At 54.3% G+C, this 27,287-nt stretch overlaps 1 protein-coding gene, 2 long non-coding RNA genes and 1 other non-coding gene across 4 annotated transcripts; 1 reads left to right on the forward strand and 3 right to left on the reverse strand.

The window, feature by feature from the left end:
- Nucleotides 1-993: 993 nt before the first annotated feature.
- On the reverse strand, nt 994-6,046 carry GLMP (glycosylated lysosomal membrane protein). Its single transcript, XM_053966825.1, has 6 exons — nt 5,749-6,046; nt 4,644-4,901; nt 4,256-4,438; nt 3,491-3,709; nt 2,474-2,751; nt 994-1,874 (listed from the first exon to the last, which is right to left on the reverse strand). The coding sequence occupies exons 1-6, from the start codon at nt 5,818-5,820 to the stop codon at nt 1,706-1,708; spliced, it is 1,179 nt and encodes a 392-aa protein (XP_053822800.1). The 5' UTR covers nt 5,821-6,046; the 3' UTR covers nt 994-1,705.
- Nucleotides 6,047-7,016: 970 nt separating this feature from the next.
- LOC128801145 (uncharacterized) lies at nt 7,017-14,156 on the reverse strand. The gene is made up of 3 exons (XR_008435137.1): nt 13,282-14,156; nt 8,429-10,015; nt 7,017-8,087 (listed from the first exon to the last, which is right to left on the reverse strand). It is a non-coding gene; the product is annotated as an uncharacterized LOC128801145 (long non-coding RNA).
- Nucleotides 9,634-9,707, reverse strand: TRNAR-UCU (transfer RNA arginine (anticodon UCU)). The gene has a single exon. It is a non-coding gene; the product is annotated as a tRNA-Arg (tRNA).
- A 122-nt stretch (nt 14,157-14,278) lies between the features above and the next one.
- LOC128801153 (uncharacterized) lies at nt 14,279-17,961 on the forward strand. Its single transcript, XR_008435138.1, has 2 exons — nt 14,279-15,280; nt 17,339-17,961. It is a non-coding gene; the product is annotated as an uncharacterized LOC128801153 (long non-coding RNA).
- Nucleotides 17,962-27,287: the final 9,326 nt, after the last annotated feature.

Consider the following 27,287-nt stretch of genomic DNA (forward strand, 5'->3'; position numbering starts at 1 on the left):
CCGCACACGGACCGCCCGCAGGGCGCTACCGCCGCCGGGTGGCCAAAAGCCGGTGCTGCACCTCGAGTTCCGCACATGCGCAGTGGCACCGGGAGCTGCCGCCGGTACCGGCACCGCGGGGCTGAGGGGCCCCGGGCGCTGCCGCCGGTACCGCCGCTGCCTCCCGGTGAGGAAAGGCCGCCGGTGCTGCCCCGCCCGGGCCGGCCCGCAGCCCCAAACGCGGAGCGGCAGCGCCGGTGTCGCCCTCGGGGCAGCGCTGCTGCTGCTGCCGCCTCGTGGTGGGAGCGCGGTACTGCAGGGGCCGAACGGGGTGTGCGGAACGCGGCGGGGACCCCCGGGATCGGGAGAGCAGCGCCCCCAGACCCCTCACCCTGCCCCGCACCCCTCACCCTGCCCCGCACCCCTCACCCTGCCCCCAGACCCCTCACCCTGCCCCGCACCCCTCACCCTGCCCCGCACCCCTCACCCTGCCCCAGACCCCTCATCCTGCCCCAGACCCCTCACCCTGCCCCCGCACCCCTCATCCTGCCCCAGACCCCTCACCCTGCCCCCAGACCCCTCATCCTGCCCCCAGACCCCTCACCCTGCCCCCCAGGGACAACCGCACCCCCAGACCCCTCAGTTCCCTGCTCAAAAAACACAACGAGGCTTCCAATGGAACCTCCCCTGGCTTCCCTTCCTGCCCTCCTGTGGCTCTGGCTGCAGTTGAGCAGGGGGTTCCTGCTCTGAAGGGTTGACAAGGAAGTTTGGGACTTTCTGCTATTTTTTTCTCTTGTTCCTTTTTCAGGACACAGACCTTGCATTTGTATTTTGGTTTTTTTTTTTTTTGTTTTTTTTTTTTTCCTAATAAATTGTATTTCTGACTTGGAGTCTCTCACTGGTTTTGCTTTCAAACCAGAACATAATTTTGGCACCCAATGTGTGGCTCAAACCCACGACCCTGAGATTACAAGTCTCATAACCCCCAGTACAGCATTCCCACAGCAAACCGTGTCTAGAAATACACTTTATTTGGTTGAAGACAAGTCAGTGATGGAGAACTCAGAGCCAGCACGGCCCCAGATCCCTCTGAGAACCCCGAGGAGCCACAGGCCACGCTCATCCCAGCTGGGCAGCACCTGGGATCAGCCCTGGGGGTACCCAGGAGCACCATCCCGGCTGGACCAGCCCTCCATGGCCCGGCAGGACACACCTGAGCTTGAGCAGCTGCTGGGACGTGGCACTGGGTGTCCCCTGTGTCCCAGGCCAGCACAGCAGGAACGTGGAGCAGGGAGGAGTCCGTGGCGGGAGGAGCTGGGATGTGCTGGGAGCAGGAGTGACGCTGCTCCCCAGCCCAGGCTGGAGCCACCCCTGGAAGTGGCACTGGAGCCAGTCCCTGGCCAGCAGTGGTTGTATCCCTTGGGAGGAGGAGGAGGAGGAGAAGGAGGAGGAGGAGGAGGATTTTCCTGACCAAACTCCCCCCATCGCTTCCCTTTGCTGCATGGATCAGGAAAAATCCGGGGAGGGAGTGCAGGACGTGACAGTGGGAAGGAGCAGGACACAGGGGTGAGGTGGGCAGCTGCAAGTGTCACCCTGGTCCCCTCGGGGGGCAGAGGGGAGGCAGAGGAGGTGGCAGCAGCAGCAGCCACGGCCATTCCGGGAAGAGAATCCCAGGAATCCCGGGGAGGAGGAGCTGGGAAGGGGAGGGGAGGATCCCGGGGCCCCCTCAGTTGATGGGCTCGTACTCCGAGTAGCGTCTCCTCTGTGCCAGCAGCACCAGGCAGCTGCCCAGCAGCAGCATGGCCAGCGGGGTGCCCAGCGCCACGGCCGTGATGGAGATCACCAGGGGGGAGAAGGTGTCCCTGGGGGGCTCCCCAAAGCCCAGCAGCACCGACCTGCAGGAAGGGACGGCACAGATCAGCACAGGGGTGGGGATGGGCTGGGAGCCCTGGGGCTTCCCCACTTCAGAGGGTCAGGCCAAGATCCCACACAGGGCAGGATGAGGCTCCTCAAGGAACTGTGAAGCCTTTGCTGCAGGATTAGAGGGAAACTCTGACTTTGGAATGGAGACTGTTACTAAACAGAGAAACCCTATGACCTGCCAGTCTCCAAAATGCAAATCTTTAGTGACCAGCAGCATCCTTTCAGACCCCTCTGCACATCGTTAATGACAAGAAGCATTCCCTCAGACCTTTCAGACCCCTCTGCACATTGTGAGTGACCAGCAGCATCCCCTCAGACCCCTCTGCACATTGTGAGTGACCAGCAGTATCCCCTCAGACCCCTCTGCACATTGTGAGTGACCAGCAGCATCCCCTCAGTCCCCTCTGCACATCATTAATTACCAGCAGCATCCCCTCAGACCCCTCTGCACATCATTAATTACCAGCAGCATCCCCTCACACCCCTCTGCACATCATTAATGACCAGCAGCATCCTCAGACCCCTCTGCACATCGTTAGTGACCAGACGCATCCCCCCAGACCCCACTCACCAGCTGAGGTATCTCTTCTCCTGGTACACCTCTCCCTCCTCTCCCCCAAAGGACACATTGAGGGCGCTGATGGTGCAGCTGCTGCCCAAACTGTCCCCAAAGTAGGCCTGGACGACGCTGGACACGGGCAGGGTCCAGTTGGCCACCTGCAGCCCCTGAGCCCTGCACTGGATGCCGTCCTCACGCCGCGGGCTCCGCGAGCCGTAGGCCGTCGCCTTCCACTGCAGGAAGCCCAGCGTGGAGCTGCTGTTCTGGGACTCAGCTACCAGGGACAGCACCTGGGCAGGGACAGCAGGGTCACCCCCTGTGGCAGCAGCTCTCTGGCCACAGAGAGAAACAGACAACTTTCCCAGGCATCGTCCTGGGAAAGGCAGTGAGAAGATCAGAGAAAAGAATGAGAAACAATACTTAACTTACTAGACCTGGTATTGTGAACATGTGGAAGGTGTTACGTGCTGCCCTGATTTTTAGAACTGTTAACTTTTCTTTTATAGTTCTTTTGAAAGTTTTAAAGTTCTCATAAAACTTCTTTAGCCTTCTGATAATGTTTACATATTTGAGAGTCAGATTCCTACACAATTCAATGTATAAATAGAATAGTTTATATATTTCTCTGTGGGTAGAGAGAAACGATTAATTGATCTTTGGACCAGTGTGGTTGAAGAGGTGGTAATTCCATCCTCCAATCCACGGTCACCTTTGGAATTCTAGAAATACCAGATGTTTAAATAAAACTGGATCTTTTTCTCTTTTAAACTTACCAAGCTTCCGTGTACTCATTTCGTGTCCAATAGTGACATTATGGAAATTTGTTTACCAAAGGGTGGTTTCTTAATGGTGTTTTAATTAAAGGACCAATTAGGTCAACTTGTATCATAACTGTCTATAAAAACAATGGGTTTCTTAATAAAGATAGATCAATCAGCCTTCTGTGAATCATGAAGTCAGTGCTGATTACTTCCTGGCCGGGGGTCCACCTTACAAGGAAGAGCCCAGCCAGGGCCAGCCCTGGCTCACCTGGAAGATGCTGGGGGTGTACTCGTCGTCGATGGATCTCTCGGCCCGCAGCCTCCGCGCCGCCCCCGCCTCCTCCACCGTGGCCACCTCCAGCACAAAGCGGGAGCCGTTCCCTCGTGGGGCCACCCCAGCCAGGATGAACTCCAGCTGGGAGCTGTCTGCCGTGTGCAGGAGGCTGGGCAGGCTCCTGGCACGGCCACCGGCTTCGTAGGCTGTCACCTGCGGGGGACAGAGGTCAGAGGGACAGCGAGGGACAGCGAGGGACAGAGAGGGACAGCACAGGACAGCACAGGACAGAGAGGGACAGAGAGGGACAGAGAGGGACAGCGAGGGACAGCGAGGGACAGCACAGGACAGAGAGGGACAGAGAGGGACAGAGAGGGACAGAGAGGGACAGAGAGGGACAGACAGGGACAGACAGGGACAGAGAGGGACAGAGAGGGACAGAGAGGGACAGCACAGGACAGAGAGGGACAGAGAGGGACAGAGAGGGACAGAGGGACAGAGGGACAGAGAGGGACAGAGGGACAGAGGGACAGTGAGGGACAGAGAGGGACAGAGAGGGACAGAGGGACAGAGAGGGACAGAGAGGGACAGCGAGGGACAGAGAGGGACAGCACAGGACACGGGTCAGAGGGACAGCGAGGGACAGAGGGACAGAGAGGGACAATGAGGGACATGGGGCAGAGGGACAGCACAGGACAGAGGGACAGCGAGGGACATGCTCTCTGCCCCCTGTACGTGCCCTGTGCCCCCTGGACATACCCGGAATGCCAGGCTGCCATTGGCGAAGCCACCACCAGGGTCGGTGGCCGGGACCCCCCTGAGCTCGGCCGTCAGCGCCGTGTGGTTCAGGGTGTGGTTGAGGCTGTCCCAGGAGAACTCAGACAGGTCGTAGGTGGGGTAGAAGAGCTCTCCCAAAGGTTTGGCCTCGCTGAACTCGAACAGCTGCAGGGAAGGGAGGGGAGAGGGGCTGGGAGCTGGCAGGACGGCAGCTTGTGCTGTGATCCAGGGAACGGGGCAGAGCTGCCTCAGCCAAGCAGCCCAGACACATCCCTGGATGGGAATGGAGGGGATTTCCCTGGAGCTGGGAAGCTGCCCAGGGATCCTCTGCACCCCCAGCTGTCCCAGAGCAGCCCCTTGCCAGCAGTACCTTGGTGAAGACCACGGCTGTGGAATAGACCACGCTGTCGGGAGGGTCGATCCAGATGGCTCCAGCAGGACTGGGTGACAGCAGCTGGGTCCAGTTGACCCTCAGGGTACTGCTGGGGCTCTGGGTGGCCACCAGGAGCACGGAAGGGGCCCCGATGCTGCTCCACACGTAGTGCAGGCTGTCCCCGGGCCCCAGTGCCCGCACGTGCAGCAGGTTCACAGAGGAGCTGTTCCAGCCAGGGTTGTACTCCATGGTCACCTGCGGGGCAGGGACAGGGCTGGGGGTGGCTCTGAGCCCTGCAGGACAACCCCAGCGTGCTGGGAGGATGGGACATTGCAGCTGCCTCGGCTCCCGTGACTCTGCGGCCCTGGTGTTGCTCAACACGCTCGGTCAGCATTTCACAGCTTTGAGCTGCTTCCCATCCCAATGGCCCTTCTCTCCCACAGCCCCTTCCCATCCCAATGGCCCTTCTCTCCCACAGCCCCTTCCTTTCCCACCCCACAGCCATGCTGGTCCCGCTGGATTAGGCCAAAGGGGAGACGAGGGACGGGGATGGGTGGCCCTGGGCCATGTCGCCGCAGGACAGGGGTGGCCGGGCCGGGTGACCGCGGTCCCCGTGTGTCAGGACACGGGCAGGGGCGGTTCGGCTCCAGCCCCACGCGGGACGTGCCCGGTGTGAGGCCGCGGCCCCGGGGAGCCCCTTCTCCCCACGAAACCCAGCGAGGCTGGGCCCCAGCCCAGCCCCTGCTCCAGCAGGATCCTCCGAGGCCACAAACTGTCCCAGAAGTTTCCCTTCAGCACGAGCAAGAACTTCTTAACGCTGAGGGTGGCAGAGCCCTGAACAGCTGCCCTGGGCGAGCACGGAGGGTCTCGCTCTGGGCACGTCCCGACCCCACCTGGATGTCCCCGTGTCACCTGCTCTGGGTGACCCCAGTGTGTCCCGGGATTCTGAGATTCCCAGGAGGGGACACGGGGGGGGTCTCAGCCACCACCGCAACGCGGGACGAGCTCCGAGCAGCGGCCGGGGAGCGCGGCGGGGGCTCCGCACCCGGCCCCGGCCCCGGCAGCCCCGGTCCCGGTCCCGGTCCCCCCGAGCCCCGCTCACCTTCCGGCCCCGCTCGGCCCCGGCCGCCGCCAGCAGCGCCGCCAGCAGCGCCAGCCCCGCAGCGGCGGCCATGGCGCGACCGGCCCGAGCACGGCACCGCCCCGGAACCGCCTCGGTACGGCCCCGGGACCGCCCCGGGACCGCCCCGGAACCGCCTCGGTACGGCCCCGGCACCGCCCCGGCACCGCCCCGGCACCGCCCCGGGACCGCCCCGGAACCGCCCCGGGACCGCCCCGGAACCGCCTCGGTACCGCCCCGGAACCGCCCCGGGACCGCCCCGGAACCGCCTCGGTACCGCCCCGGAACCGCCCCGGGACCGCCCCGGAACCGCCTCGGTACGGCCCCGGAACCGCCCCGGGACCGCCCGGGGACCGCCCCGGAACCGCCTCGGTACGGCCCCGGAACCGCCCCGGGACCGCCCCGGAACCGCCCGGGGACCGCCCCGGGACCGCCTCGGTACGGCCCAGGCACCGCCCCGGTACCGCCCCGGAACCGCCCCGGAACCGCCTCGGTACGGCCCCGGTACGGGCCCGGTACGGCCCCGGTACGGCCCCGGGACTGCCCCGCGCGGTAGAGGAGCGCCTGGGTGCGGGATGCCGACGGGGACGGGAACCGCTCAGGATTTGCCGTTCTGCTCCAGCCCTCGTGTGCGCTGAGCCCCTTCCGTGCCCCGGGGCGGCAGAGACCCCCCATGCTCATCATCCCGTGGAGTGGAGACCCCCAGTTCAATCAGGGCAGTGGAGACCCCCCCTCCTTCATCACCCCATCCAGCAGAGACCCCCACACCAATCCAGACCCCACTTCACCTTGTGGAGCTTCTGAACCTCTCTGGAGCACCCCACGCTCCAGAGACCCCTCACTGTCACCACCTCATACTCTGGAGGCCCTCAAGTACAGCAGAGACCCCCACCCTCCACAGAGCCCCCCGTTTCCATCTCCCAGGAGGGCAGTGGAGACCCCCCTCCTTCACAATCCCATACAGGGGAAACTCCCCCATTCCCCAGGGCTCCAGAGACCCCCCCACGACCACCCCAACATCCAGAACCCCCCCACCTTCACTGCCCCATACTTTGGAGACCCCCAAATCCAAAAGAAACCCCACCTTCATCCCCCAGGACACCAAAGACCCCCACCCTGCCCATTTTTTGTTGCCCCCTGAAGTGCAGCCCCTGTCCTTGTCCTCCCTGAAGCTCCTGGTGTTGGCACAGACCCCTCAGAGCCCCCTGGCAGTGCCCAGCCCGGGGGGATTTGCACCTTCCACCATGAACAATGGGCCAGAAGTGATGAATTTATTTAGAGATAAACCTGAACCCCAAACCCTGCGAGCTCCTGGGGGAGCCCAACTCTTCCTCCACCCTGATCCGTGCTGGGTCCAGGGTGGCTCTGGGAAGCCACGAGGGTTAAAAATCACACTGTCCCCTCCTGTCACCTCCCTGGCCTTGTTTGGTGTGGATGGTGAACGAGGGGAAAGCAGAGGTGTCCAACCTGCTGGGTTTTACTCCCCATGGGGCAGGAGGAACAGTCCAGAGCTCATGGCAAAGGAGATTCCAGGGGAGCATTCCGGCATTTCGGTTGATTTTAGGGATGGCAGTGGAACATTCCAGAGTTTTTCTTGGTTCTAGGGTTGTCAAACAAGCATTCCATTGTTTTTGTTGGGTTTAGGATTGCCATGGTAGAATTCCACCATTTTTGCCAGTTCTGGAGTTGCCAGGGGGGCATTCCACCCTTTTTGTTGGTTCTAGGATTTCCAGGGGAGCATTCCACCATTTCTGTCAGTTCTAGGGTTGCCATGGGATCATTCCAGAGTTTTGGTTGGCCCCACAGGGTAGGGTTTGGGACAAATTCCCTGCCCCTCCAGATGGGGATTTATTCCTGGGAACTTGATGCTACCTGAGGTCTGGAGGGATAAATATGAGATTCCATGCAAGCTCCCTCTTCAGTGTAGGGCATCCCAAACATCCTTTTTGTTGGGAATCTGGACAATTCTGGGGTGGAAAGCAAAGTCTTCATGATTCTGATGGGGAGGGTGGCATAATTAGCAGGGAACTGCTTTTGAGCTGTGTTTACACACGGGGTCATTGCCAAAAACCCAGGAGGAGTTCCCCCACTGGGAACAACATCTTGCAGCAGTGACAGGACAGTGTAACTCAGGTGTAACTCAGGTGTAACTCAGTGTTTGTATCCTGCAGGGAATGGCACTAATTCCTCAATTTTCCTCACCTTCCCCAGCAGATTTGGCAGATTTTTTTTTCCCTTTCCAAATGAGAATTTCTCTTCTTGCAGGGAGGACAGGAATCCTCACACCTCCTCACCTCGTGGGCAGCACACCTGAGGGTGACCTGGTGAGATAAGAGGAGAGCTGAAGGGTTGGGAAGATTATGGAACCCATGGAAGTTCTGGAAAAGCCAAAAAGGAGCTGCAGGACCTTCTCCAAAAGAAGCCAAGGGAGACCAAGAGTGTAGCTGAGAGAAACTGGGAGCTCTGTGTCCTCCTCACACAGGTGAGGTGATGAACAGAGCTCGTCCCACACAAGCAGTGACAACTCTGGTGCCTGAATTTGGGGGGTGACAGGGGTCTCCTGCCCTGGCACGAGGTGTCCCTGAAGCTGAGGGCTACCTGAACCTGAAGGTTGTGGCACTCTGGGGTTCCCAGACACAGCAGCAGCAGGAGGAGAACACACCTGGTAACACCAAGGATCTGCTCCTGAGCTCCTCCACACTCATGTTTAGGGAAGAAGAGCTCCAACCCTTCCCCAGAGGAACCACAGCTGAGCTGGAATCACAGTTTTATTGCTGCCTCTGTCCCAAAACACAAATGAAGAACTTTCATTTCCATTTGCTGATGGCAGGAGTGATTTTTGCAGAATCTGCCCTTTCTCCCCCCATTCCTACCAAATTTTCCTTTGGGTGTGTCCACCCACTGCCAACATGTTTTTTCTTTTTCAGAATAATCTTCTGGCCTTTTTCCCCTGGATGTGATGGAAATGACAATTTTGCCAGGATGAACATGGGGGCAGAACTTCCAGCACCACCAGGGCCTGGTTTTCCAAACAGGCAGAGCTCCAGCATTTGCACAGATACCACAAAGGGAAAAACAAACAAACCAAACTCAGAGATGGAGATGGACTGGTTTTCCACTGGAGACCAGAAATCCAGTCAATGGGAGAGCATCCTGGGATTGGCAAGTGTGCAGAGAGTGTGGAGTCACGGAATGGTTTGAGTTGGGAGAGACCTTAAAACCTGTCCAGTCCCAACCCTACCGTGGCAGGGTCAACTGCCACTATCCCAAGCCCCATCCAACCTGGCTTTGGACACTTCCAGGCATGGGACATCCATGGAATAATCTGTGCCAGGGCCTCCCCACCCTCACAAGGAACAATTTCTTCCCAATATCCCATCTAATCCTGCCCTCTGGCAGTTTAAAACCATTTCAGAGTACAAAGGTCCAGGCAGGGAGTTCCCCAAATTTACCAAGGTGGACATTCAGATCAGAGATTTACATTTCTTTGGCCACACATGTGAAAAAATTACCCCATTTATCACAGGAAATGCCACCGCATGGTTCTGACCCACTTCCCTCCAGCTGGGCCCTACTGGAAAGCACAGAACACTCCTTAGGAAGCAGGTATCAAAAATGGGACAGTACTGGGGGGGACGTGTGGGGTTAAAACACCTGCTTGGAGGAGATACCAAAGGGAACGAGGGAAGGGGGAGATGATGGAGGAGAAATGCCTCAGGAAGGGAGCACAGGGATGCTACATCCATCAGCCATGCCAGGAAAAGTCATTCCCTCCCCACGCAAACCCTCGGGGGGCATTATAAACGTAACGGATGGGGACCTGGGAGGGAAATGGCACTAAAAGAAAAGAGACACCTGCCTGGAGATCATCTCTGCCGGGACTCGAACCCGGAACCTCTGGATTAGAAGTCCAGCGCGCTCGTCCATTGCGCCACAGAGACCTCACCGTGAGGGGAGCGTCGGCTCCAGAACTGAAAAATCCACAGCGCCGCAGGGTCCGGCAGAACCGGCACCTCCCCGGCACGGCAGCACCTCCAGAGCCCCCTCCCTGCCAGGGCCAGGCAGCAATAATCCCAGGGATGATCCATATCTCGCTCGGCAGCAGGGATGCAGCAAAAACCTGGATGCAGGCTGGTATCCGCCTCTCTGGCAACCTTGCCGCAGCATCCCCGGCGCTCTGGGCAGAGCTAAATCCTGGAGCAGAGCTCGTCGCTGCATCTCCCTCAGCATCATCACAGCATCCTCCTCACTGCAGAAGGCAAGGGATAAAGATGAAAGAGGATTTAGCTCAGTGGTGAGGGGAGCTCTGCTTGTCGGGGTGAAAAAACCGCTGAGAAGCTGAGGTTTGAGCAGAGGAATGAAAGGGAAAGCAGCTTCCATGGGTTTCCTTTCAGCAAGCTGTCAATCAGAGGTTTAATGAAGAAACATTGTGCCTCTTCTGTTGGGGAAAAAATGAAGACAGATGTCAAAACAACAGGAAAGGTCCATTTACAGCCACTGACCTATTAACAATGGATCAAACTCTGGCACAGAGTCCTCGCTGGGAACGGCGCATTTGGAATCCCTGAACGGAACAAATTTCAGGCTGTTGTTCTCTCCCAAACACACCCTCAGTTTCCAGGAAAGGGGAGATGGTAAGTGCAATCCAAGAAGAGGAATTCCCTGACACAGGGAGCTTTTGCCTCGAGGTCAATGTGACCTGAACCTCAGGCAGCTCTTCCTGGCAGAGAACAGCCCAGAGCAGGAATAAAGAGGAGATTCACCCCCAGTGGAACCAGACCGTCAGAACTGAGGATAAACCCCCCAAACAGCCATGTTTGGACAATGAAGATCACACCACGTGTGCTCCACCTGCACAGGACGAGCTCCTGCTGCATTCCTGCCTTCCTCAGTGCCTCTCCTTCCTTCCTCAGGCTGGGACACCTCTGTGCTTGTGGCTAAAATCCCATTCTGTGCCAAATCCCTGCTTCCCTCATGGGCTGGCAAAGACCTGACTTCTGCCCAAAGCGAGCTGTGAAGTTGTGTGGTGCTGAAGAGAAGAGGCACAGCACTGACAACCTCAGCACACCTAATGCAAACCCAAAGGATTTGGTTGTCCTTTTACTCATGGAAAGCTTCCTGGTGGTCTTGACAAGTAAAATCCACCTTGGAATGGTGGGAAAGAAGGCAGGGGTTGAACTTCTATCAGAAAAACCCTTCCTGCTGCAAAAGATAACCCAGGAAATTGATAATCCTTGAAATAAATCCTTCTGTGAACCAACTGTGATTACACTGGGACCTGGAGAAAACTCAAAGTCTAGAAAACACCCATCTGCAGGGTGACCAAAGGCTGTGTTTAAAAATGTCATAGAAAAAAAATCTTAGACAAAGGTAAAAAGCTCTAAAGGATGAGAAAAATCTCCCACAGCCTGTGACTGTGTGCTCCTCCTGGGGGATGAAGACACCAGCTTTCAATATGATTTTGGGAGGCTGCACCTCAAGAGTGCCTGCTTTGAAGTCAGCAGCAAGCAGAAAATCTGGAGATGATTAATTAAATAGCACAAGCTCTCAGAAGAATGACTGTGGCTCTCTGGGCAGCCACATCCCTGGAATCAGAGGCTTGAAGGAATTCCCCCTGCCTGGAGCTCCCCTCAGCCCTAATTGCACCAAACCCAGGAAAAGACCAGGAGTTTGAGCATGTCCTGATGAAAATGCCACATTTCTGTCAGGGGAGAACCAGGGGCTGCAGGGATGTGCCAGAGGAGCAGCAGCACTCGCAGGAGAGCACCAGAGCCTCATCCTCATCCTCATCTTCATCCCAACACGCAGCTCTGGAGGCCTGGGGACACCTGCCAGGTGTTTCTGTACCTTCAATAACCCTTCAGCCTTCCCTGAGGTCCCAACTGTCCCTCTGCTCCTTGGAGATGTGGCAAATTTGGGAAGCAGAGACTGGAGGCAGCAGCACAGGAGCCACCAGGCTGGTTTTGGTGCATCCCATTCTGTGGGAAGAGCATGTCCTGAGCCAGGAGAACATCCCTGTGAAATGTGTCAGGAGTGAAAAAGCTGCCAGCTGTCCCCCAGCTCATCCTTCCAGCCTCAAATCATTTCCCACAGACAGCAAGAACATGAGCCACCAGCAAGGATGCAGTAGCCTAGAGTGAACCCAGAGAATTTACCACCTCATGAACACCTGGGAAAGGCCTTTGGGAAGATAAAACTCTGAGCAATTTGGTGACTGATGGAGCTTTCAGATCCACATCACTTAAAGCTGCTCCAGGGCAGCATCACCAGTGCTGGGAGATCCGGAAATCCTTTGCACACTGAAAGAAACAGCAACAGAAAAACCCTACAGAAAGTCCCTACAGAAATTCCTACAGAAAATCCCTACAGAAAGTCCCTACAGAAATCCGTACAAAAATTCCTACAGAAAGTCCCTACAGAAGTCCCCTACAGAGCTGGGACTGCTCTGTGGTATCCAGAGAAAGGTTTTACAGTACAACTATAAATGCAACCACCCAATTCCCCAATAAAACCTTTTCCAAGAGCCACCAAGCTGTGTGACTTGAGGCCAAAAATCCACTTTGAACAGTGTGATGGTGCAGGCTCTTCCAAAAATCCTTACAATAGGTAAATTGTTATTTTCCCCTAAATTTGTAATGCCTTTTTCTTCCTTTGCAAGCCATTTCAGCAGCACCCAAAAGGCACCCGCGTGTCTTGTTCTTGGTTTTATCACACATATTTTCAAACCCTCCAGTGCCTGAGCCTTGCTTAGTCTATGGGACTGGGCTCATTTAAAAAACACTTATTAGGAACTCCTGCATTTTGCTTCCCTGAAATGATCATGTGAGACACAGACACAATTTTGGGAGGTTTTGCCATGGGCTGGCATCGGTGGCTGTGCCAAAACTTGCTGGGTAAATGGCTGATTTTCCACCTCTTTGCTATTTTGCTAAGCTTTCAGTTAAAATACAGCATGTGGTCTTTTGAAAAGCAGCTCAAGTGCCACAGAAAAATGATTTTTTTTTGCTGGACATCAGTCCCCAGAGGGGATATTTTCACATCCCAGGTTGAAGCAAAAACCATCAGGGATAAAAGGAGTGGAGAGAGGCTGTGATGTTCCTGGGGAGAATGCTGGATCTCAGCCACAAACTGAAAAATTATAAACGGGCCTTGATTATAGATTTGAGGGATCCAGGGTGATCCTCTGGGTGGGAAGGGATCCCCCTTGGCCAGGGACACCTTCCACTATCCCAGGCTGATCCAGGCCCCATCCAGCCTGGCCCTGGACACTTCCAGGGATGAAGCACCCCTGGAATAACCCGTGCCAGGCCCTCCTCACCCTCACAGGGAGGAATTTCTTCCCCAAACCCCACCTCAACCTCCCCTCCTTCACTTTAAACCCATCCCCCTTTGTTGCACTTTTCCAAACTCCCTCTCCAGCGCTCTTGGAGCCCCTTTAGGCGCTGGAAAACAATTCCCTTCCGACCCCCGCCGCCCCCTCCCCTGAGCACGGCAGCTTTCGCCCGTTTTCCTCACCGAAATCCCCTCGCCCGGGCGGCTCCTCCGTCCCCTCACGCCCCGTCCCGCGCAGGCCGCGCCTCACGCTGAGGGCCGCTCGCTGCTCCCCGCGCTCGGCTCACGGTGTGCTCGGTGTTCTCGGTGTTCCCCGGTGTGCTCGGTGTTCCCCGGTGTGCCCGGTGTTCCACGGTGTGCTCGGTGTTCCACGGTGTTCTCGGTGTTCCCCGGTGTGCTCGGTGCTCCCCGGTGTTCTCGGTGTTCCCCGGTGTGCCCGGTGTTCCACGGTGTGCCCGGTGTTCCACGGTGTGCTCGGTGTTCCACGGTGTGCTCGGTGCTCCCCGGTGTGCTCGGTGCTCCCCGGTGTGCTCGGTGTTCCCTGGTGTGCTCGGTGTTCCCCGGTGTGCTCGGTGCTCCCCGGTGTGCTCAGCGTTCCCGGGCTTGGATCACGGTGTTCCCCGGTCTTCCCGGTGTTCTCTGGACTTAGCTCACGGTGTTCCCGGTGTTCCTCGGTGCTTCTCGGTGTTCCCCGGGGTTGTTTCCCGGTTTTCCCGATGTTCTCCGGTGTTCCCCGGTGTCCCTGGGGTTGTTTCCCCGCTGTTCCCGGTGCTGTTTCCCGGTGCTGTTTCCCTGGATTGTTCCCCGGTGTTCTCGCTTATCCCGGCGTAGTTCCCCGGTGTTCCCGGTGCTCCCGGAGCAGGACGGGCCCGCGGAGCTCGCCGCGGCTGCAGGCCCGGCCGTGCCCCGTCCCGCCCCCGCCGCGCTCCTTTGTGCCGCCGTCCGGCCCTTTCCGCCGGGCCCCGCCGGGTTTCCGTGGGCACGGGCCGGACAAAGGGCCGGGCAAAGGGCCGGGCAAAGGGCCGGGAGCGGGGGAGCGGGGCCGGGGAGCGGGGCCGGGAGCGGGGCCGGGGAGCGGGGGAGCGGGACCGGGGAGCGGGACCGGGGAGCGGGGCCGGGGAGCGGGGCCGGGGAGCGGGGCCGGGGAGCGGGGCCGGGGAGCGGGGCCGGGGAGCGGGGCCGGGGGGAGCGGGGAACGCGGCCCCTTCCCCGGCTCAGGAGCCGCGGGGACCCGCTGGGAGATACTGGGAGAGACTGGGATCTGCTGGGATCCACTGGGAGAAGCCGGGATCCACTCGGGGATAAGGGAATCCACGGGGGGATATGGGGATCTGCTGGGATCTGAGACGGGCCCTTGGGATCTGCTGGGATCCACTGGGATCCACTGGGGGGTGCAGGGATCTGATGGGAGCTCTTGGGACCTGCTGGGATCCACTGGGGGATACTGGAATCTGCTGGGATTGCATGGGAGCTGTCAGATCTACTGTGATCCACTGGGAGATACTGGGATCCATTGGGGGATATTGGGATGTGAGAGGATCTTCTGGGATCCAGTGAGGGGGGTGATGGGATCCACTGGGAGATACTGGGACATGAGAGGATCTTCTGGGATATGCTGGGATCAACTGGGGGAAGCGGGATCTGCTGGGAGATACTGGAATCCACTGGGATCTGAGAGGAGCATTTGGGATCTGCTGGGATCACCAGGAGAATGCTGGGATCCACTGGAGTCTGAGAGGAGCTGTTGGGACAGGCTGGGATCCACTGGGGGTGCTGGGATCCACTAGAATCTGACAGGAGCGATTGGGATCTTCTGGGATCCTCTAGGATCTGCTGGGATCCACTGGGAGATACTGGGATCTGCTGGGACACACCGAGTTCCTCTGGGACCCACAGGGACCCGATGGGATCCACTGGGATCTGTTGTAGCCCACTAGGATCTGCTGGGATCCATTGGGAGATGCTGGGTTTTTTTGGGGGACCTGCTGGGACCCTCTGAGATCCACTGGAATCTACTGGGACCTGCTGGAATGTTCTAGGACTTGCTGGGATCCATTGGGACACGCTGGGATCCACTGGCCTTCACTGGGATCTGCTGGAACTCACTGGGACCCTCTGGGATCTACTGGGATCCTCTGGAGTTTGGGGTTTTCCCCCCTCAAATTCCCAGGAAAAGCAGGAGGTTTGGCTTTTTTTCCCCCTTGTTTCCAGGAAAAAAAATCCAAGATTCTTCAATTTCCAGGAAAAACAGGAGGTTTAGAGGTTTTTTCCTCTCCAATTCCCATAAAAAAATGAAGGTTTGGGTTTTTTCCCCCTCAAATTACCAGAAAAAACAGGAGGTTTGGAGTTGCCCCCCCCCTTTTTTTTTCCTGGAAAAAACCCAAGATTCTCCAATTCCCAGGAAAAACAGGAGGTTTGGGTTTTTTCCCCTCAAATTACCAGGAAAAACAGGAAGTTTGGGGTTTTTTTCCTCCCTTGTTTCTTGGAAAAAAACAAGATTTTCCAATTCCCAGGAAAACCCAGGAATTTGGGGGATTTGTTCCAAGTCTAAAACTCCCACCTGCTCAGTGTGGGGCACATCCAACCCCACTCAGGGGGTCAATAAAGGGAATAGAAACCAGGCTGGGACAAAAATGATGCATTTAATGATGAGATTTCTGAATTTCTCACCTGCTGACCCCAGAGCTCTGCTCCAAACCAATATTTACTCCTGCTCTGCAAACTCAGGGAGTTTGGGGTGCTCTGCATGTGAACATCAAGCCTTGCTGACAGCTCAATTTATCACAGAGCAGCTTTTAGGGTTTGGACTGGGCAGAATTTCCCCCCCTCGTCGCTGGTTGTGTTTTATTCCCGGTGAAAAATCTCCGTGGAGATTCCCAGCGACAGCAAATTCCCTTTGCATTCCTGGTGCACACTCAGGCAGCCAAGCAAGGCTGTAAATAATTGAGAACCCATCATTTTCCCTTTGCAGCCCTCACCAGAACCAGCCTGCTTTGCTCTCAACAGCAAATATTTAGTGAGGTAATCAATCCAAGGGACCAAAAAAAAAAAAAAATCTTAATTTGGATAAGAAAATTCAATGTTTTTCCCCCAGATCTTCTCTTAGATTATCTCTGGCATCCATCCTGCTGTTCTCAGGGTAGGTGCTGTAGCAGGAGATAATTATGAGGATCACAGAAGCAGTTCAATTAACTGCAGCTAATGCTTCTTATTAGCATTTTGCTGGGGCTTGTGGAGTTTTTCAGCTGAAACAGATAAACAAGCTCAAACATTCTCACAGGAAAGCTCAGACAAAAACAGAAACAAAGGGCCAGGAAAAACCCAGAGCAGCTCTGGCTGCGAATCTCACAGCTCTCAGGGCGTGCGTTTTGGAGCTGCACACCTGGCCAGGAGCAGCCACGGGGCACAAGGGGCAGCTCAGAGGTGGGACACGGTGGGACAGGGTGGGACATCCTCAGGGACAGCCCTCGGGCCACTCCCCCCTGAGTTCCAGCTCAGGAACTCCTGTCCCTGGCCTCACCTGCCCCAGGTGTGCTCCCAAGGGAACCAGGCAGTTCACAGCTCCAGACTGTCCTCCCGGGTGGGGCAGAGGTGCCCCCTGCCCATGTGGCATCACCTCAGGGACAGGTGGCACCTGGAGGTGCTGTCACCCCCCCAAGGGAGGTGTCCTGGCGTGTCCCTTGGAGCGGGATGGCAGGAGGACACGGAATTTCACACCCCCTGTGCTTGGGGACACGTGGGGTCACACATGTCCATGTGCTCAGACAGCCCAGGAGTGTCCCCAGGGCCAGGATGGGCCAGGACAGTGCCTCAGGTTTTAGTTTTTGTGTTTTTCAGGTTCTGTGCTGCTTTAGTGTGTGGGTCTGGGGTTCATATTATGGGATGGTGAGCTCTCTGCACAGAGCAGGGAGACAAAACAATTCCTTCTCTAGCTGGGGACCAAGGACAAATGATCCAAACCTCAGGCCCAAGAGCACAAACAGCGTGGGCTGAAGAGAGGAAAACAATCAGGATGGGACTGCATGGGCTAAAGCTGGAATTGGATAATTAAATCCAATATGCAAATGGAGCAGAACTTATAAAAGTGTGAGACCCCATGACCAGTTGTCCATTTTTGTGACCATTTTGGTTGGTCTTGGGTGTAGCCCTGGCTGGGCTCTTGTGCTGCCCAAGGTGATCTATTGATTCCTCCTAATAAATCCCTACATTATTAATTAACTCTGTGTGGTCTCTGTTCTAGGTCAGCCTGCACAAGGCATCAGCTGAAGAGGTTTTTGGCCTCCCAGGAGCTTGGATGTGCCCAGGATTTGGTGGGAGGATGTCACAGGGACTGGATGTGCTGGAGAACCCCTGAATTCAGGATCTGGGATTCCCCTGTGCCAATCCCCCACCAAAGGGACTTCAGAGGACACGAAGGGAAGGAAAGGGCTCGAGGAGTGCATCCCCAGCTCTGGAATGGGCTCTGGCCCTGCCTGGAGCACACACTAGGCTCTGCTCTAATTAAAGACCATAACCCACCTCAATTAACACTCGTGGGGCCTGTTCCCTGCACAGCCACGAGGAGCCAGCACAGCTGAGGGCAGGCACTCGGCAGAGCTGAGCCAAGCCAGAAATTGTCTTTTCTGCCCCATCCCCCTGTGCTCCATCCACACTGGGACTGTGGAAGGGCTGAGCTGAGCTTGGGAGAGATCCCAGATCACCGTGGGATCACTGAAATCCAAGGACTCAGTCAGTTAAAGCTGAGCCAGGGGTTCCAGGCTTGAGGGGGTTGATTGCACCTCCATCTCCGAGGGAATTGTGAAAAATGCGTATTTTATGATTGGCTCTTCGCAAATATTAATTGAATACTCTATGTATTATGGAGGGTTATTTTGTAATACTGTATTAATCCTTTTTAAGTAGTGTGTTATAGTTTTAGGTTACAACATAATGTTAAAATAGAAACTCTGTGATGTAAGATATTTTTTTACTAGCTCAAAAAATGGATAAGACAATCAAGAAACTCTTTGCACAGAGATAACAGCGACACGAAACCTGAAGAGTTACAGCCTCCTTATCAGAAAAGACAAACATCCTTCCACCTTCTCTCCATCTTTATGGAACCACCAGGATTAAGGGGAAGAAGTTGACAAAAAACCAGAAAAATTCTTAATTTGCAAGGAATTTATGCATCATGTATGAGATCTATGAATATGCAACAGGCTGTTGCTTTTAGGGGTTATTCCTTTGTTCTCAAGGCGTGGTTTTGGCAGCTCAGTGCCCAAAAACATCCGGATGTCCGTAATTCTTTGCTTTTTATTGTCTCGTAGTGTCCTAATCCTCACTGTCCAAATTTTTATTACTCTAATTTTATTCCTATTTTTAATAACTATTTTATTACTAATAGACTTTTAAGATAAAAAAAAAAAACCAACAAAAAAAAAAAACAAAACCAAAAAAACCAGTGATCAGTGTTTTCCACAAAATGAATTCCTTACCAGGTGAAGAGCTGTCAGTGGATGATGCAGAACCAGGCTGCCAGGCAGGGACTGCAGAGCTTCATCATAAATGATGGGCACGGCTTTTCCTGATGGGAATTCTCCCTCACAAACACGAATATAAACACAAATTCTCTCTCACAAACACCAATAAAAATTCCAAACAAACCCACGTTGTGCCAGAGGGGACAGGAATCTCCTAAAGGAGGAATTCCATTGGAATGGCATCAGTCAGGTGGGGAGCAGAGCAGAGGAGGTCCCAGGGAGAAGCAAAAATCCTCGCTCTGGCCAAGTGCCAGGAAAGTGGGAACGGCTGGAGTGGAGTTCAGTCAAACCAGCCACCACTAATGGACAAATTAGCAATTGCTCGGAGCAATTAGGGCACAAGCGCTTCAGAGGACTTTGTGACAGCCCGTGGCAGTGCAGGGAGTGGTTCTTGCGGGCAGAAAGGGTTAATCTGGGGGCTGGGAAGGTGTGGAGGTCAGACACAGCTGGATCTGGAAGGATCTTGCACCACTTCCCAGGAGTTGTTCCTGCCTCGAGGGATCCCAAACAACACCCAGCGACTCCTTTAGCCCCTGGCAGCAATTCCCACTTCACCTCGGTGAAAAGACTTCCCCAGATGAGTTTGCAGCTCTGGGGCTGCCACCTGCAGAGTTGTTCCTGTCACTTATTCCCACTCCTCTCTTCCAGAGCAGCATTTTCCCCTTCCTTAAAGGTGTCGCCACCATGGGCTCCACGCTGGCCCCAGCTGGAATTTCTCCACAGGGGAGTGACTTCTGGCACCTTCCCACCCTGCAGCTCCCCAAATACCCACAAAAAAAACCCAAATATGGGTTTGTGAACCCCTCTGTAAAACCCTACAGCTGTTTTTGGACCTGTGACCAAGCCACACCACCCTATTTTTGATACCTGCTGGCTCTGCAGCCCCCCTGCTCACCCCAGTTCCTCAGGGGAGGGATTTGGGTCGTTTTCCTGCATTTGTCCACCCTTCCCAGGAGTTTCTCAGATGCCCCAGGGGTAGCAGCATCTGTCAAAGCCTAGAAAAATGCAGCTTTTTTTTTCCCCTAAAGATATTTTGGAGAGGATCACTGTCCCAGCCCAGCTCTCCACAATCAAATATCCTTGGGATGTGTCAGAGCAGAGTCCCTTACCCCTGGAGCTGCCAAAGCAACGGGAAGCCCCTTGAAGAGAGGTTTGATGTGGCAGCCTGGAGCTGATAAGCCATTGATTTCTTCTCCTTTTTGGGCTGGAGGAGATTGTCAGCCCAGGGACACAATAGCAAGGCAGGTATGATAACAGCCCAGGCTGGTGGAGGATCCTGGCAGGCAGCCCCAACAGCCCAGGGTGGGATGTCCAGACAAAAACATGCTTCAATTTCTCTTCCCAGACTGAGACATCCCAGATAAAGCCTTATCTGGCCTTCTCTCCAATCAATGAGATGCTCCAGCCTCGCTCAGCAGGGCAGCAACAGCTTTATCACAGCAGCCACGGATGGGGAATTTGTCTAAATCCCCAATATCCGAGGCCCAGAGGTGCCTTGGTGTGTCCCTGGCACGGTGGCAGTGCCAGGCTGGAGCTCCAGGGAGCCTGAGGGCGCCAGCCCAGCCCGACCTGGAGATGCCTGCATCGGGAATTCATCAAAGCAAAGGTAAAAACACCCTGGGCTCACCTGAGCTGCCCTCAAATATTTCACTGTTGGGTTTCCAACGGTGGAAACGCCTTTTTCCTTCTTCCTTTCCCATTTTCTCGCCCTTTTTCCTTTTCTGCCCCAATTCCAGCTCTTTCCCGGCTGCCTTCGAGCAGGAGAGGGCAGCAAACCGCTCCATTGGAAGGGAGGGAAAGCAGGTCGGGAGAGCACGAGGTCTCCATTTGGGGATGTTTTGCTGTTTGCTGTGGAAATCTTCAGTCAGAATCGTTTTCTGTTGCTCTCGAGGGCCTGCTGCAACCAAAATGCTTGGATCTGTTCCCACCGGACCTTCCCAAAATTCCCGGATTTTTAAAGGATGCGATGCAGATGATGATCAAGTTTTGAGTCCCAGACACCTGTCCCAGACCTGAACTGGTTTTTGCAGCCTTGTGCTCGCATCTCCAGCAGTAAATTGGGAGTGTCAGCTATTCCTTGGCAAAGGGACCGCATCCTTTGAGTGGTTTTCAGCCCGTTTTTAGTCGTGAATCCACCTCTCAACCCATTTGCAGGCACAGAGAAGGGACCATTGCCCAGGGGCTCCTGCTGGGGACACCCTGCTCTGCAGGACCTGAGCCCCCACAGCTCCAACTCCACTCCTGAGCCAGCCCGGGTGTGGAAAATACCAATCACTGGTTTTTGAAAATCTTAAAAGTTTATTAATCATGAAATAGTTATTAAAAATAGGAATAAAATTAGAGTAATAAAAGTTTGGACAGTGAGGATTAGGATACTACGAGGCAATAAAAAGCAAAGAATTACGGACATCCGGATGTTTTTGGGCACTGAGCTGCCAAAACCACGCCTTGTGAACAAAGGAACAACCCCTAAAAGCAACAGCCTGTTGCATATTCATAGATCTCATACATGATGCGTAAATTCCTTGCAAATTAAGAATTTTTCTGTTTTTTGTCAACTTCTTCCCCTTAATCCTGGTGGTTCTATAAAGATGGAGAGAAGGTGGAAGGATGTTTGTCTTTTCTGATAAGGAGGCTGTAACTCTTCAGGTTTCGTGTCGCTGTTATCTCTGTGCAAAGAGTTTCTTGATTGTCTTATCCATTTTTTGAGCTAGTAAAAAAATATCTTACATCACAGAGTTTCTATTTTAACATTATGTTGTAACCTAAAACTATAACACACTACTTAAAAAGGATTAATACAGTATTACAAAATATTACAAAATACAAAATAATTAATACAGTAACACAAAATTACAAAATAATATTCAATTTAATATTTGTGAAGAGCCAATCATAAAATAGGCATTTTTTCACACCAGGCATGTTTAAATATCAGATGTGGGATGTTTAAATGCCACATGTGGTGATCCCCTTGCATTCCTGCCTGCAGGATTCCCTGTCAGCATCGAGACAATTCCAGAGCCTCAGTGCCTCCTGCAGGGGGGCAGGAGCTCAGCTGAGCCCTCATCACCAGTGCTGGGAGAGTCTCCTCCCAAATTAAACAACTGCAAAGTCGATGTTTCCAGTGAAATCATCAGGTTTTGGGGTTCTGGTGCTGTTAGAGCCACTGGTGAGGAGTGGGAGTGGAGGTGGAATGGGAGGTGTCCCTTGCTCTCCACCAGACCCTGATCTCTGAACTAAAAAAGAACCAGACTATTAAAAAAATAATAAACTAACTAAAAAATTTAATTTTTATTTCTTTACATTATAAAACAAAAAAAATCTAAAAAAAATTAATTTTAATTCCTACTACTTTTTTCTTTTAGTTACTATCAATAAAATTTTCTTTATACCCTTTTAAAATTTTAAACCTGATTTACCTTTCTCCTAATCCTATCTTACAACAATAACAACAAAAAAAACCACACTAATAATTAATCAACACCAAGTTTGGATGCTGAAATTCACAGAATCAAAGAATCCCAGAATGGGTTGGGTTGGGCTGGGAGGGCCTTTACACATCACCCAGTGCCACCCCTGCCGTGGCAGGGACACCTCCCACTGTCCCAGGTGCTCCAGCCTGGCCTTGGGCACTGCCAGGGATGCAGGGGCACCCACAGCTGCTCTGGGCACCTGTGCCAGGGCCTCCACCCTCCCAGGGAGGAATTCCCTCCCAATATCCAACCTAAATTTCCTCTCTTTCCATTTGAAGTGGTTTACCCCTGTCCTGTCCCCCCATCTCTGCTCCAGAGTCCCTCTCCAGCTCCCGTGGAGCCCCTTCAGGCCCTGGAAGAGGCTTTGAGGTCTCCCTGGAGCTTTCTCTTCCCCAGCTGAGCACGCCCAGCTCTCGCAGAGCAGAGCCCTGGGGTCCACTCTGTGCCTTCCTCCTTCTGGAGCGACACATCCTGGGATTGCTGACTGCTCCTGTCCTCTCTGTGCAACCCCGACCCTACAGACACCCCACTGACCCCACATTTACCCTCCACGCTCCTCCGGGATGAGCTTCCCAAAGCCCACCCCTCTTATTTGCACGTTTCCCCGAGACAGCTTGAAAAACTAAAAAGAGAAAATAGAAAACCCCTGAAAGTTCAACTGAAAGTACTACAGAACCTTCCTGGGTGGGAGTAGCTGAAAATAGAGCTGCCTGCACACACCCACCCCCCTGGCTCGTGCTTCCAGAGCCATCCCCAGCTCCTGGGTTTGTATTTATAGCCCAGCAAGCCAGGAGCTGGGGGATTGTGCTCAGCACGAGCAGGGAGAGGCATGAACCCACCAGAGAGCTCATTTATCTCATTTGTCCCTGGAATTCCTTCTGGGAGCTCTGCTCCGAGCAGCAGCAGCAGCAGGTCCCTCCATCGATGCCACTGACCAGGATCCTGCTCCTTTGGGAGCCCAACCCAAATGGACCGACCCAAAATGGACCAGGATCCTGCTTCTTTTGGGAGCCCAACCTGAAATGAGCAGGATCCTGCTCCTTTTGTATGCCCAAACCCATTTCCCTTCACTGGAGTGGGCTGAAACCACCAGAGGTGTCTTGTCCTGCTCATTGGGGAGTGGAAAAAAACACTTGGGACGCCTGAGGCCTGAGGGACTGCTCACAGCAGGGAAATGCCCACGAATCCAGGGAAAAGCCAGCTCGAGGCACACAGGTGGTTGGAACCTCATTCCCCAGGCCAGGGCTCCTCTGGTTTAGGCTGGAGCCAAACTGAGGAGCGCAGCTGATCCCTGGATGCAGATCTGGGCCGTCCTGCCAGCTCCGAGAGGGCAGACTTGCAGATCTGCAGAGCAAAGCGGAGCTTAGAGCTGAGCCCAGGCTCAGCAGTGCCCGGGGGTTCCTAGGTAAGCGCCAGCTCTGGCAGTGTCACTGCTGTTGTCACTTTATCAGCCTGCTGCAATCTGCTTTTCTGCTATATTTGCCTGTTTATAATTAGCCCGCTGGGTTTGCTGTTCTCTCAGTTTTCTTATCTGGTTCCTGACAGTTTTCGAGATGGCTCCATCTTCAATCTCTCCTGTGCTTTAAGAAAAGAAACTCTTCTCCAGCTCCCTTTGAAGCTCAGCACTCCGGGGAGAGTGCCAGGAGACAGGCTTTGCGCTCCCAGAGAAAGGGACAATTAGGTGGCAGCAAACATTTAATTATCAAATGGATTGGTGCTTCTCACGCTGCCTGCAGTTGAGCAGGTGCCTCACACGCAGGATCCTTCAAATATCAGATGTGAGGAGCCTTTGAGAGCTCAGCCAAACGAGCTGATGAGCACACTGAGGCTGTGAATGAGGCAGGAGTTTTCAGCACAAGGCTGGGAGAGGCTTCACACCTGCAGGGAGCAGCTTCCAGGTCACTGCACACCTGGCTCGGGGCACAGGGGACCTGCTCCTGCCTGGAAAAGCCTCCATGGATGCCACTGACCAGGATCCTGCTCCTTTGGGATGCCCAAACCCATTTCCCTCCACTGGAGTGGGCTGAAGCCACCAGAGGTGTCTTGTCCTGCTCGCTGGGGAGTGGAAAAAACATTTGGGACCCCTCAGTCCCTGGGCAGGCTGTGGTGTGTAGGGTGGAGAAGGTCTGACCAATTCCCTGCCATCCACTGGGAGCTCAGGGATATTTCCCTGGATGCTGAGGGGAGAAATCCCAGCCCCAGGATGGAGAGGAGGATGAGACAGATCCCCTCTGTGAATTTTAGAGACAAGGCTGCCAGAGCTCCCAGAAAAGCTGTAAACAAAACCTGAGTTTTTCCAGGAAAACAGCAGCATGATCCGGATGCAAAGCAGGAAACAGAGGCACAAAACTCCCTGCAGCTCTGTTTCATCCCAGGATGATCTCAGAGGTCTTTTTCTGTGGAGTCTTTGCCTTTTTTTTTTTTTGTCAAGGATTAAATGTGTGAGATGGCATTTTTCGTTTGGACTCAGATATTTATTAGTTGTTATTTATATTACAGACTTACAAACTGTGAGTTCTATAGCACTTCACTCTAACAAACTAAAAATGTAGCCTTATTTCTCTCTCCACAAGGCCTTTTAAGGATAGACTGTTTAATTAAGAAATGACACCTAAATTATTTTTACTTTTGACCCAATTACTAACTACCCGTGGCCTGTAATGCCAGACTTTTTAATCTAATTATACAAAAGCACCCAAATCCATGGAGAAGAAGGTGAAGGAGAAGGAGAAGGTGAAGGAGGAGGAGGAGAAGGAGAAGGTGAAGGAGGAGGAGGAGAAGGAGAAGGTGGAGAAGGAGAAGGAGAAGGAGAAGGAGAAGGAGAAGGAGAAGGAGAAGGAGAAGGAGAAGAAGGAGAAAGAAGGAGAAGGAGAAGGAGGAGAAAGACAAGGTGAAGATGGAGAAGGAGAAGGTGAAGAAGGAGAAGGTGAAGAAGGACCAGGCTCTGCCCCAAAACCTCCATCCTGCTTTATATATATTACTATATTCTAAACCCTTAAACTCTAAGTTTTCCACCCAGTGATATCACACACTTCCAATCAACTCCACACCCATAATCTCAGTTCTATCATTCAGTTTTGGAAGCCTTCTCCACAGCCTCAGGTCAAATGCAGTGCTCTCCAGGGAGCCAGAGTCTGTCAGCACAGAAAGTCCAAAATTCTCAGTAACCAGGGTTCCAACATTTTTCAACCTAAAAAATTTAAAATTCCATCTTTCTGTCTCAGACATCCCAGCACCAGGAAGAGGGGCCACAGCACCACCTTGTCCCTGTCCCTGCCCAGGTGACACCCCCTGAGCCTGCAATTCCAGCAGGAATCATCCTGGGACCTTCACCAAGCACCAGGCAGGAATTTTTGCCAACAAAAAAAAAGAGCTTCTCCCACTCTCCACCCCCAGTTCCCTCCTCAGCTCTGCCACTCCAGACTCCCCAGCCCTGACCATCTGCACCAGGGCCAGGCCAGCTCTGGGAAATGGGAAAAGAAAAAAAGAAAAAAGATTGATTAAAGCAGGCTGTTAGAGCCACTTCCTAATGCAATTTCCCAAACATTTTGTGGTTCGTCTGGGAATTTCTGCTCTCGCATCTTGCAGGGAGCAGCACATCCCCAAGACAGAGGGACAGGCCTCACGCTCCGCCTCATAAATCCACGCTGACTTCCCGAGTCTCATCCTTCAGGAACTCCATGTCCCTTCCTGCATTTCCTTTTTCCCACTCTCAGGGTGGCGATGGATTTCTGGTGCTCCAGACCAATCCTGTGGTCTCCTCGCTCCTGCCAAAGCTGTCCCCGTGCCTGGAACGCCAGCTCTGCTGAGCTGTCCTCCTCCTGCATCATTCCAGGCTCAAATCCTGTCCTGAGTGTGGTGTGTGCCACCTCCCTGGGGCCATCCTGCTGCTTTGCTCCGTGGATGCCACAGCTGAGGTCTCCACCCAAGCCCAGGTCTCCTGCAAGGCAGCAGGTTGAACCACGTCCAGATGTGGTGGTGTTTTTTTTTTTTTTTTTTTTCTTTTTTTTTTGTGGGTTTTTTTTGTGGGTTTTTTTTTGTGGTTTTTTTTTTCCCATTAAGTGTCAATTTGGGCTTTACAAATCCCACCAAACACTCACCTCCCTCCTGATGGAGCAGCAGGGCCACGAAAATGGGGAAGGGTCTGTAAGGGGAAGGTCTGGAGTGGCTGAGGGCACTTGGTTTGTTCAGCTGGAGAAGACACTGAGGGGAGACTCAGCTTCTCCTGAGGGTCAGCTCTGCTCTATGACCAGGACAGGAGCCAGGAAATGGCTGGAGCTGTGCCAAGGCAGGGTTTAGGTTGGATTTTAGGGAAAGGTTCTTCCCCCAGAGGGTGATGGCACTGACCAGGGAATGGTCACGGCTCCAAAGCTGCCAGTGCTCCAGGAGAGTTTGGACTCCACTCCCAGCACAGGGTGGGGTTGTTGTGGTGGCTGTGCAGGGCCTGGGGTTGGACTCCATGATCCTTGTGGGTCCCTCCAGCTCAGAAAATTCTGTGATTTCAGTGCTTGGTCTCCCCTTCAAATTTCCAAACCTTCCCAGACAGTTCCTCTCCACCACCTCCTAGGAAAGAACCCAAACACAAGCCCTGCCTTCCAGGTGCCCTTAAATCTGATTTTTCAGCCCAAACCGAACTCATCTGAGGCTCAAAGGCCAAAATGGGCTCCTGCTGCTGTGGTTCCACCCCCGTTTGCTTTCTGCTGCTTCAGACACACGCAGTTCCCAGAGAGCCAAATCCCTTGGAGACGGAGCACGGGAGCCTTGCTCATGGCTGGAGAGTGCAGCTGAAGCAAGGCATTAATTCCACTTACAGGATGAAATTGGCAGCAGAGCAACTGAATTTTCCGTCCAGCTCTAAAGTGCTCTCAAAGTGATCTAATTTATCACTGCGGCAGCAGCAGCAGCCATTCAAAGGCTGTCCCAGCTCCCTGCCTCTGCCGTGGCGTGAGGAGATGACTTCAGCAGCAGATGGATCCAAATTCTTTGTCTGCCTCCAGCTCCTGGGTCCTCACCAGACCTCGGCTCTGGCAGACTCGAGCCTGGGTTTTGTGCTTTGGATCCATCCACAGGATGAGGAGCAGCCTCAGGTTGGACATCAGGAGGAATTTTGCCATGGGAAGGGTGGTCAGGCCTTGGAAGGGATGCCCAGGGGGGTTTGGAGTGCCCAGACTCCCCAAACCACCTGGAAGTG

Source organism: Vidua chalybeata, chromosome 29, assembly GCF_026979565.1.
Source record: "Vidua chalybeata isolate OUT-0048 chromosome 29, bVidCha1 merged haplotype, whole genome shotgun sequence".
Taxonomy (NCBI): Eukaryota; Metazoa; Chordata; class Aves; order Passeriformes; family Viduidae; genus Vidua; species Vidua chalybeata.